The following is an 11,468-nucleotide window of genomic DNA, read 5'->3' as shown; positions in this document are numbered from 1 at the left end:
AGCCCAGCTGTTACCTGTTATTGTAAATTAATTAAGTCGCTGGCTAGATCTCTTCTTTAAATGACGCAGTTTCGCTTGTTCGGAGAAGGCAGTTTGTTGTTGATGTGTTTTAACAGTAAGTGAATTTAGCCGAGTGATTATTCGAATTACAAATTCAGTTGCATTAGTTGAGCAGACGAATAATTGGTGTTGCAGGTCCTTCTCATCATCTCATTGTGACGTTGAACGGGTTTGGTAAATTTCCTGTGGATGATTGACATTCATCATGGCTGTCAAGGAGATTTGTGTTTGGAAATGGCTCATTTTAGGCCTTTTCTTCTGTGTAAATGGCGCAACAGCAGGACCGTAAGTCATCTTAAAGGTTTAAATGTTTTTTTGGAGAGTCTGGATTTATTCCAGTGAATCGGTTCGTTCGGCCATGTAAATGAACAATGAAGTGAGTCACTTGAACTGACGAGCTCGGGGTTTTAAACGGCAATAGAAGCGCTGTTATTTATGGTTTTGGTAACATGTATTTTACTAGTATATATTTTTTTTTTTTTTGCCAGTTTTGTTGCCTGAATTGAGACATTTGGCTACGTGATGGCACAATGAAGCTTTCTGAAAGAACTGGGCTTGAGAGTTCGTTACTTGAAGCTTCTGTTCAATTAAAAAAAAAAAAAGCCTAATAACTAAAGTCTCCCTGTGCCGTTACATTTTGTTCTACAATTTTTATACAATATCTTCAAATGGTGCAAATATTTTGGCCTAGTAAGACTACTGCATTTCAATTTGATAACAAATTTCCATCAGAATTAATTTGAGGGAACAAAAGGGGGCACTATTGTATCCGTTTTTCTTTGTGTTCTTGGCTGGGAGTCTATGGCAGCCCAATAAACTGTTTGGAAAATGGATAACATTTAGCACACAGAGGTGGGCTTAAATGGCCCCCAGACAATCTGGGGCTTGGCACCACCAGCTCAAATGCACTTGTCTCTAGGCCAAACGGTTCAAAAGAGACTATTCTTTTTTTTTTTTTTTTTTCTAATTACAGTGATTCAAATGGACTACTCGTATTAATGCGTCACCTTGTGCCTGCATCTTGGATTGGTTTTTGTTTCCTCTAACAACTGCTCATTTAAACTTTGCCTGATTTGCACAAAATGGCTCTAATCAAGACTGAGCCACACAGAATGAACAATTTCAAATTCTGATTTGACTTGAGAAGTTCTAAAACATTTAATGAGGTGGCCATGAAAAAATGCTACACTACAAATGTGGAAGTCTTAAATGGGGCTAAATTGAGAAATATCGTGTGTATGGGCTTCTGTTCACCTAAGCAATATTACTGTGCTTAATACTGTATGAATCAAAAGAACGATTTAAAACTCTTAGCCTATGTTGGAAGTGAATTCTTTGTGCACACTTTGCAATCTTGTGGAGTTTTTGCACTGCAGCCTCAACTTGTGTGGTTTTCATATTGTTTCTGAAACTTATCTCTCATTGTCTCCCAACAGATTTTTCATAGTAACGTTTCCTGTAGTGATTGAGTCCGGCTCTCAGCCCAAACTTTGTGTTAGTCTTTACAAGCCAAATGAGACCCTTTCAATGAGGATTTATCTGGTTAATGAGGACCTGAATACGGTGCTGTTTGAGATTAAAACTAAGATTGGATTTCATCACTGCCTTAACTTCCAGGTCCGTCATCAATGGCCACAACTAATATTTGCTTGTCTCTCGAGCTATGCTTTGTGACGGTTGTAATTACACCCCCCACCCCTTTATTTCTCTAAGGCTCCACTGGTTGTGGGAGAATCAGTGCAAAAAATAAAGACCATAATTCAGGGGAGGTCTTTTAACGTGGCTGAGGAGAGAAAAGTCCTTTTGAAAAGTTTCGGCAATTTGACGTTCATCCAAACGGATAAACCCATCTATAATCCAGGACAGACAGGTGAGCTGTGAATGATTGACGCTTCAATATTTGGAGTGTAGAAAATATTTAGCCTGCATTTCTTGTCAAGCCTGTCATATTTGTAACTTTGTTCTCATTTTGCAGTGTTCTTCAGAGTTGTAACCATGGATGACAATTTTGTGCCTCTTGATCAAATGGTTGGTTCTTACTTCTCTCTCTTATACCAACACACCACACATGCAATACTTCTGGAGCACATGTGTACAGAGTTGAATTGTGATGCTAAAATGTTTAATGGTGGTACTCTTCTTCTTTACAGTACAGTATGGTTGTGGTGGAGGTAAGGTTCACCTGTACATGGTTTGGACAAAACACTGTGCTTCTGATAAAATTTTGGGTGCTTTTATCAAGCATTTTGTTGAGCTTTTTCTGATTTTTAATAGGACAGTAAGAATAACAGGATTGGTCAGTGGACAAATGTTTCTTCCTCAAAGTGGATATTGCAGCTTTCTCATGAATTAAACCCAGAAGCTCAACTAGGCATGTACACGCTGATGGCTTTTATTGGAGACCAGATTTTTAAATGGCCTTTTGAGGTGAAAAAGTATGGTAAGTCATTGTACGATGTACAGCAACATTTTTATAGATTGTTTTTCAGCAGGAGTTGAGTTTAGATTTTTCTAACCCAGTTTTACCCAAGTTTGACATCACTGTGAAAGTGCCACAGACACAGAGTGTTGGTGAAGTTGAGCTTAAGATTGAGGTTTGTGGAAGGTAAGTTGACCCCCCGCCCCCCCATTTGGAATGACTAGGCTAATTGTTTTAATTTGTTGCTTGTATAATTTCCCAGGTACACATATGAACAACCTGTTCCTGGTAAAGCATGGGTTCAGGTGTGCCGTAATCCTTTTCAGCTCAGAACAGAAATTGGGATGATTCCTCTGTGCTCTGATAAAACTGGTTTGGTGAGTCCCTACCCTTGATATTTAGGGGCCCAAGCACTGAAAGTGCTGGAACCTTATTGTGTTTGTACTGATCTTCATATTTCTAAAAGTGTCTTGGCGTCAGAGACCGTTGTAGAGATCCCCAAACTTGGCAGGATGGTCCCAAATCCAAACCCCCAACTTAAGCGTGCACACTCCCATCTGACTTGCCTGGTTAGCGCTATAGGCTTTTACATTGCAGAGATATTAGCAACAACCGTAAGGGCTATAACCTACTTTTTCAAACCCCTCCTAGGCTGTTTGCCTGTTCCCACAATTTTAATTTACATCTACAGACCCTCCTGACAAAGTTATCAAAAATTAGTCTCTAAACCCTTCAAAGTGTTCCCTTTACTCTGCTGTGTGTAGTGTCGTCATTTATGCGCACACTGACACATAATATCTAGCCTAAGCCATTCATTGAGAATCAGAAATGTACAAACGACCAATTTGCCAGATGTATTCCAATAGTTGGATGCACAACATTCTGATGACCTAATAGCCTGTGTTGGCTGTAGACCTTATTCACAGTAGTGGTATATTAGATTTTTGATGAGAATGAACAAGGCTGAGAGACTTGCAGTCTCTTCAACTGCATGCGTTGTATGAAGCCATATAAAGGTTTTAGATCGCATCTAATATTCACAACTCGAGGAGGGAATCAAGGCAAAAAAAACACACAACCCATTGAATATACCAAGTCTGTCCCATGTTTTCATTTTGTCAAAAACAAGATGAAAAGCTACTGTGAACAAGGTCCATGTGTGCTTGGCCCCTGATTGCCACTTGCGGTGGCTATATTTTTGACTTCCCACTGTTCTTAGATGAATGAGACCGGTTGTGCCTCCATTATCTTCAGTACATCTGCCTTCCTGAGCTCCAGATTTGAGAGCTCTCTGCAAGATTCACTCCTAGTAAATGCAAGTGTAACTGAAGAAGGAACGGGTAAGCTTTTGACAAATTTCTAAAGTACAGTCTGCCTTGTATGTTGTATAGTGTCATGTATGGTTTTTAATGTTAACCAGCAGATCATGATTGTGTTCCAACTCTCTAGATATAGTCCAGACAAAATCTGAAACTATATTCTTAACGTATGAAATTGGAAGGGTCATATTTATGGAGATCCCTAATATCTTTACACGTGGATCAGTTCTAGAGGGAAAGGCAAGTACAAATTTCATACTAGCTCAGTGTATTGAATGGAAGTTTCTTAAATATTTAAATTCCAACTACACAGGTCAGAGTTACCAGTTTCAGTGGGATGCCAATTCCAGGCAAAGCTGTATATATCTTGGGACATTGGAGCTGGCCCCCAATAGAGCTCAAGAGCCTCAAAACGGACCGCAATGGACTGGCATCCTTCTCCATCAGTACTACCAGTTTTCCCAACAATGATGTTTTTCTGACGGTAGAATTTGAGTTTGTCTGTGTATTGAATTCTTGAAGTGGGGTGGTTTTTATTTTTTTAATAAGTGCTGATTGTTCTTTCAGGCTAGCGTTACTCCAGATAATGTTAATGGCTACAAAGAGGCATACTTCACTTCAGCAGAGAAAACTGTTCAGCTTTTTCAAAATTCTGCTTCCACTGCTCCAACAATGAGTACACTTACTATAGTGGAGCTGAAGCAACCATTGAAGTGTGGTGTGTCATTTCCAGTCACCTTAAAATATTCTTTTGTTGGAGAGACCTTTGACGGTGTCTACAGCACAGACATTGTCTACATGGTTTGTATAAAGACCACAGTCCTCGGAGTAGTTCTATTATTGGCTGTGCTGTTTGGTTATTGGCAATGTTGTCTTTGTCACAGGTCTTGTCCAAAGGAGTGATTGTTAAACATGGATACGAGACTATTCAAGTGACTGCTTCTAATGCAGTGTTGAGTGGCACGGTGTCTTTCATGCTCTCTGTAGGACCAAATCTCGCTCCAGTAGTGCAAATTCTGGCATACTGCGTTCTACCTAGTGAAAGTGTAGTTGCTGATGGCAAACATGTTGACACCGAAAACTGTTTAAGAACCCAGGTATGGTGGGTAAAGCTTGTTTGGGGTCTTTTGGCACCTTTACAGTATATCGCCATCCTCTAAAATGGAGCTTGCAGCAAGATCTGTCACTTAAACCCTGGTTTTGTTGCAGGTGTCTGTGCTGTTCTCCCCTGATAAAGCGGTTCCAGGAGAGAAGAACACCATAAAACTCTCTGCTGAACCTGGTTCGGTTTGTTGCCTTAGTGCTGTGGATCAGAGTGTATTAATTTTGGAGCCAGGGAGACGTTTGACTGCTGAAGCGGTGTGTGCTCTATATTCAATTACACTTACTGTTGTGGTCCCCTACCTTTTCTACACCATGGTAAAATGCACCTTCTCTTTAAATGACTTGTTTGCATTTCTGGGAACTAACTGGACTTGTCTCTAAATTTGTGATCCAATCCAGTGTGTTGTACAGAGTTTATGGTCTTTTGATTTGCATATCAGTTGTAAACGGTCTACACACTTCCATTGTGTAGTTGATGCTTCTGCCAAAAACATTGACAGCAACTGGAATGCCCACTTTGTATCCCAATCGTAGATCTTCAATTTGCTGCCAGTCCAGACACTCTCTGGTTACCCTTTTGACGTAGAGGATGAACCAGAATGTCCGCCTATTGTACCCTGGCTGCCTATTATACCTGTTCTTGCTTCTGCACGCCGGAGCATTTTGCCTATTCCAAGACCCCAGGGCAATACCCAGGCTTATTACACCTTAAAGGTAACCAAGTACTTGGCCAGTTTAATAGTATATTGAAAGCTTTCATTACTCATTTGGTGCCAGTAACCTTTACTTTCTAGTGTGCTTTAATTGTACTGTGTTTTTACTGTTTGACAGAATATGGGGCTGAAGATTGTAACCAATTTGGCTGCTCTAAAACCACAGTGCAACCTTGAGGAAGGTATGATTTAAGCACTAATAAAGCTAAATCGGCCACTGCCAGTTTGAAGTGTCACTGAGCCTTTTGAAGTGTAGACTGGATGTTTAGCTGCAGTCTAAGTTTTGGCCTTTTCATTGGCCTTTGGGATGTGTAAGAATCAATCCCATTTTGGGTGACTGTCACTGCCCCCCTCACCACAGGCAACGGTGTGGCTGCACTGCCTGTAGTTGTGCAACTGTCAACGTCTTTTAGTAGTTGCCATACAAGGGTGTAGATTTCTTTGACATTTGGGGGGTTGCAGTGTGAATTCTTTTCATCATGGTATAAATGTTGGGGGGGGGGGGGTGGCACACACACGTTAGCATCCATTGATCGTGCCTAGCTACGACTAATTTAAGTATGCATTATTACCATAGTCCAGGATAGAGGAAGCATTATGTATAGGCAGATTTTCAGTAGGTCGCTTGTGGTTTTACAGCTCAAATGCTAGGCTACACAAGTTTTTATTTTGACACTAAACCTCATCTGATGTGGCCCTGGAGTCTTTTGCGGTTTACTCATGACTGTCTATTGCAGTGAATCTGAATCCTTGTCCTGAGGTACCCCCAGAACTGCAATTTTTGGATGTCCGTTAACGCATTGCTTCAGCTGTTAAGTAGAGCCAGTCTCTATGGGAGACCCCCAAAATGTTGTGCAGAGGCACTCCAGGTCCACGATTGAGAACCACTGTTGCATGGCATCAAATGTGCATTTGGGTTTGCAAAAATGTATGTAGAAGGTTTTAATGGCTTGGCTTTTTGTTCCTTGCTTTTAGTGACGTTTCGTCCTGGTGTCATGGCAATTGCTGCTGCTGAACCACCAAGACGGACTGTAGGCTCAGCTAATTCACCTAAAGTGACCATACGGAAAGTGTTTCCACAGACGTGGCTATGGCAACTTAATGATGTGGGGTTAGTGAAGTGTCCTGTAACTTCAGTAATCTGTCTGCTGTTGATTGGTTTGGCTTGGTGCCTTCATTTTATCTCTTCTCCCCCTACAAAGGGCTTCTGGAACAGCTCTGGTTAATGTCAAGGTTCCTGACACCATTACCACTTGGGTGATGGAGGTTTTCTGCCTGTCCCCCAAAGGTCTGGGTCTGGCTCTCCCTGCTCAGCTGACTGTTTTCCAGCCCTTCTTCCTGGAGCTCTCTCTACCTTACTCGATCATCCGTGGTGAGAGCTTTGAGCTGAAGGCCACTGTCTTCAACTATTTGTCCAAGTGCATCATGGTGAGATCTCCAAGAAAATGTCTAATAATTTGACTTATTAATTTTTTTTTGTTCAAATATGAAACTCCATTTCCTTCCATGACAGGTCACAGCAACTCCAGCAGCTTCCTCAAACTACACTCTTCAAGCCAACTCTCCTCTATATTCCTCCTGTCTCTGTGCGAATGGGCGGAAGACCTTTAAATGGACACTTGTTCCCCTTGTTGTTGGTTTGTTTCAACTCCACTTGCATGAGGTGTTGTGTATGAGAAGTGGCATTTCTTTTAAATGTATTCTATTGCAGGAGTGCTGAATGTGACTATTAGCGCACAGGCCGTGAAGTCTCCAGCTCGGTGTGGCAATGAGCCTGTGACTGTGCCACAGAGAGGACGCATTGATGTAGTCACTCGAAGTCTACTTGTACAGGTCGGCACATTTAGTAAAGCTTCTGGAATGTCTTCAATATTTATCAACTTGTATTACATGTATGTATTTTCTTGTAGGCTGAAGGTGTTGAAAGGACAAAAACCTACAGTTGGTTGCTGTGTCCACAGGGTTTGTCTGCACCCCCACCTCCCCATTAATTGATTTGCCAATTTCCTGTTGCTGTCACTTTAGATTTTAAGGTTGCCTTGATCCTCCTGAGATGGGTCTCTAATTCTGTGTTTGATAGAAAGCAGTGTCTTGGAACAGGTGACTCTGACTGTACCTGCAAATGTAATAAGTGGATCCACCAGATGTTCGGTTTCAGTTGTTGGTAAAGTTTTTCAAAGAGCGGCTGTGTAACTGTTGGAATAAAGGACTTTCCACTGGATGCAGAGCTTTCAGGTTGACTTGCATCTCTCTTGTAGGGGACATATTGGGCCGTGCATTAAAGAATCTTGATGGACTGGTACAGCAGCCATCTGGCTGTGGAGAACAGAACGCTGCTATATTTTGTCCCATTATTTATGTTCTTGGCTACCTGGCGTCTATGGAACAGCTTACCACTGTCAGCAGAGAGACGGCCCTTAACTTCCTAAGGATTGGTAAGTGGAGTGTGATTGGAAGACCACCTTAAATTCAAATTCTGAGAATATTGTGGTTCCTGTAAGAACATCTGTTCGATTTTGGGGTTTATATAATTTCCCCATGTTAATTGTCAAACAAAACAGGATACCAGAGAGAACTGAACTACAAACATCCCGATGGTTCATACAGTGCATTCGGTACTGGACTAGGGAATACATGGTATGTAGAATCCTTTTGCAGATGCCTCTGGTAAATTTTAGGAAAACTAATTTCTTAAAATCCCTTCCAGGTTGACGTCATTTGTTCTGAGGTGTTTTGGCAAAGCACAGATGTACATATATATTGATCCAGATGTCATTCGTAATGCAACAAACTGGTTAGTAAGTAAACAAGGTCCAGATGGTTGTTTTGCGGAAGAAGGATTTCTTTACCACAACGAAATGAAGGTATGATTTTATTTTTGTCCAAGAATATCCAAGTCTGGTGATCAAGGAAATGAAATTGCTTCCCCAATGCGTTACAGGGTGGTGTAGATGATGATGTAACAATGACCGCTTACATTATGATAACTTTGCTTGAACTGCAAACTCCAGTCTCTGTAAGTACATCTGCAGGTATCAACTTGATAATGCATGCTTCTCTGCACATCATTTTTCGAATGCATTGTTTTGTTACAGGATCCAGTAGTTGACAGGGGTTTGTCCTGCTTGAGGCCGGTCATTGGGAATGTAATGAACACTTACACCACTGCTCTGCTTGCCTACACTTTCAGCCTTGCTGGAGAGACAAACACTCGACAGACTCTCTTAACAAAGTTGGACAGTGTTGCCATTACAAGTGGTAAGGAACACCTGTAATCTTGACCATTTTATAAGCTCCTCAAATGTTTTTTGTAAGCAAGGTGTTGTCATGCAGGAGGTCTTCACTGGTCTCAGATGGTGTCTGGCACCAAAACGACTGGTTCTTTGGCAGTGGAGATCAGCTCGTATGTGCTGCTAGCTGTTCTCACTGTAAATCCACTCTCTGCAGTAGACCTGGGCTATGCTAACCAGATTGTACACTGGCTTGTGCAGCAGCAGAATCCCTATGGCGGGTTCTCCTCCACACAGGTTTCTCGACCTATTTAATTTTAAAATGCTGTTTAATACTGTTGGTTGCCTGTGTTTTCTACATGTAATTGACACGTTCGAATGATCACAATGTGGTGTTAGGACACAGTGGTGGCCCTTCAGGCTCTGTCTGTGTACGCCAGAGTGTTCCACTCCAGTGGTTCCAGCACAGTGACTGTCTCGTCAGTGGCAGAAACTTACCAATTTGTTGTGAATAAGACTAACAAGCTACTGTATCAGGAGAAGCCACTGAAAAACATTCCAGGCAAATATACTATTGACGTGAAGGGCTCTGCTTGTGTGTCTGTGCAGGTCAGTACTGCATGTTGGCTTCTGTCATTTCTACTCATTCAGTGGCTAACTATTTATATATTAACATTTAATGAATACCCCCATACAGATCGCCTTGTTCTACAACATCCCAGCACCTGTTCAGAACACCAACTCATTGAGTGTTGAAGCTAAGGTCACTGGTGACTGCCTTGCAAAACTGATGCTGAGCTTCACTGTCAAGTAAGAACCAGTTTTAGACCTGCATTATAATGCCAGCTCATTATGATTTTGGTCTTATCAATTGGCAAATTTCTCCCTGTATTGCAAACTTGGGCTACTTGCAGTTTAAATTATGGATGGAAGACTTGGACTCTTAGGTTGCAGTGGACTACTTGCACTGAGCCTCATGACGTACTTCCTTTTAGAAATGGTGCGGCCCACTAGTTTCCGGTTGAATGTTTTAAATGCGCTGTAGTTGCCTAGTTCCCAAGACGGCGTGTGTGTGTGTGTGCTCTGCACCATGAGCATAGCAAATGTTAGTGTAATGTTCTTTCTTGCAGATACAGTGGGACACGAGCAAGTACCAACATGGTAATGGTGGATATTAAACTCCTATCGGGGTTCACAGCAGACCCCTCAACGGTTGGTTTGAATTGACTTAACCTTTTTAAGGCAAAGACGGTCACAGTCAACACTTACAGCAAGTTGTTAATGACTAATCTTAGACTTCCTCCTTTTAGTTTACCCCACCCAATTCATTTGTGCCAATCGTGGAGCGTGTTGATTATGACGATGATCATGTCCTAGTGTATTTGAGAGCGGTAAGAGTGGCACTTTTAAATGGCTGTGAATACATGTGGGTGTGTGCTCATGTTTGTCTATATCTTGCAGGTTCCGAAAGATATTCCCCTGAGCTTCAGTGTACAACTAACAAGAGCTTTCCAAGTGAAGAATGTCAGGCCAGCTGTGATCAAAGTCTATGACTACTATGAACCAAGTAGGCTATGGCTTGATCAAAGAACATGATTTCTATCAATGATTCCTTGTATACTGCATACCACTAAACTTGTCTAATCCTTTTTCTCTAAGGTAACCAGTCTGAGACTACTTACTCCTCCCCCTGTGCATGAGACTTCCAGTTGCTTTTGAATTCAATAAAATATTTATGAATTTGTGTTGTAGCACCATGTCTCTTGTTTTAAAGGCCAACAAGCATTCTCAAGCTGTCATATGTTGTACTTGGAGCTTTTAATTGGGTGGGGGGCGGGGGCACAATTCGGAGTTGACATCCGGCATATTGCATTTTATGTAATGGTTTAAGACCATTTGCTTAATCCGTGCAAGCAATCTATTAATGCTCCAATGCACTTCCATTTCTGTACTTGAAGGAATTAAGATGTCTGTTTGATAAAGCAGTGCAAGAATTAAGGCCAAAGAAAATCTACTTGGGTAGATTTTAATCTTGTTTGGCGTGTGGGTGTCACCTGACAAACCCACACAAAAGATTGAACATCTGAGTGTATGTAGACCACGTCATTATCTTAATTTTGTTACTTATCTGCATTGAACTAAGCCTCCCTTTCCTGTCAAACCATTGATTTCTACTGCAGAATTTGTTCTCCCCAATAATTTGCGCCTCAGCTACTGCTACAATTCCCTCATTGAATTGTGTAAACCAAATGGTAAAAATATTAATCTATACATTAAACAATAGTTTCTCCTTCATGTGCATTTAAGTTTAATAAGATCCCAAGTCTTTATGTATTTACTGCATATACATTAAAATTATTCTGTCCTTTAAACTTTCACACAAGAAACTGAAGATGACTTGTGAAACCAAGTAACCGTTCTCAAAGTCTTGCATCAAGGAAAGACCAGATGCAAGCCACCTGAAAACAAAGGACTAAAAATTGTTTTGTGCCAACTCCTTTTTGGTTCCCAGTCAAAAATGACCAGCCCACTCTCATACTGCATATGTTCAAGATGTTGCATTAGAACTTATCAATTTTAGTAGCCAAATAACTTTACATTTTTAAAAATGTAATTTCATTGA

The 11,468-nt window shown here is 41.2% G+C and overlaps 1 protein-coding gene across 1 annotated transcript; it reads left to right on the top strand.

The window, feature by feature from the left end:
• The first annotated feature begins 265 nt into the window (after nt 1–265).
• Nucleotides 266–10,545, top strand: LOC127439458 (alpha-2-macroglobulin-like protein 1). Its single transcript, XM_051695670.1, has 34 exons — nt 266–345; nt 1,497–1,677; nt 1,774–1,930; nt 2,036–2,088; nt 2,211–2,231; nt 2,335–2,500; nt 2,581–2,665; nt 2,742–2,856; nt 3,699–3,819; nt 3,929–4,038; nt 4,112–4,282; nt 4,366–4,599; nt 4,683–4,895; nt 5,008–5,157; nt 5,437–5,616; nt 5,734–5,797; nt 6,591–6,726; nt 6,818–7,043; nt 7,129–7,252; nt 7,327–7,448; nt 7,526–7,577; nt 7,696–7,779; nt 7,874–8,050; nt 8,177–8,252; nt 8,323–8,479; nt 8,557–8,631; nt 8,711–8,873; nt 8,949–9,142; nt 9,245–9,454; nt 9,543–9,655; nt 9,976–10,070; nt 10,166–10,236; nt 10,307–10,412; nt 10,505–10,545. Exons 1-34 carry the CDS (start codon nt 266–268, stop codon nt 10,543–10,545), a joined length of 4,323 nt encoding a protein of 1,440 aa, XP_051551630.1.
• The last annotated feature ends 923 nt before the right edge of the window (nt 10,546–11,468 follow it).

This window comes from Myxocyprinus asiaticus, unplaced genomic scaffold (assembly GCF_019703515.2).
Source record: "Myxocyprinus asiaticus isolate MX2 ecotype Aquarium Trade unplaced genomic scaffold, UBuf_Myxa_2 HiC_scaffold_53, whole genome shotgun sequence".
Classification (NCBI taxonomy): Eukaryota; Metazoa; Chordata; class Actinopteri; order Cypriniformes; family Catostomidae; genus Myxocyprinus; species Myxocyprinus asiaticus.
Note: the sequence above shows the minus strand (reverse complement) of the source record. Positions and strands in the feature narration are given on the sequence as shown.

Coding starts and splice junctions, on each gene's coding strand:
- LOC127439458 (XM_051695670.1), top strand. CDS start 266: ATGGCTGTCAAGGAGATTTGTGTTTGGAAATGGCTCATTTTAGGCCTT. Junction 1,678..1,773: donor ATCACTGCCTTAACTTCCAG/GTCCGTCATCAA, acceptor TATTTCTCTAAG/GCTCCACTGGTTGTGGGAGA. Junction 8,051..8,176: donor CCTTAACTTCCTAAGGATTG/GTAAGTGGAGTG, acceptor CAAACAAAACAG/GATACCAGAGAGAACTGAAC.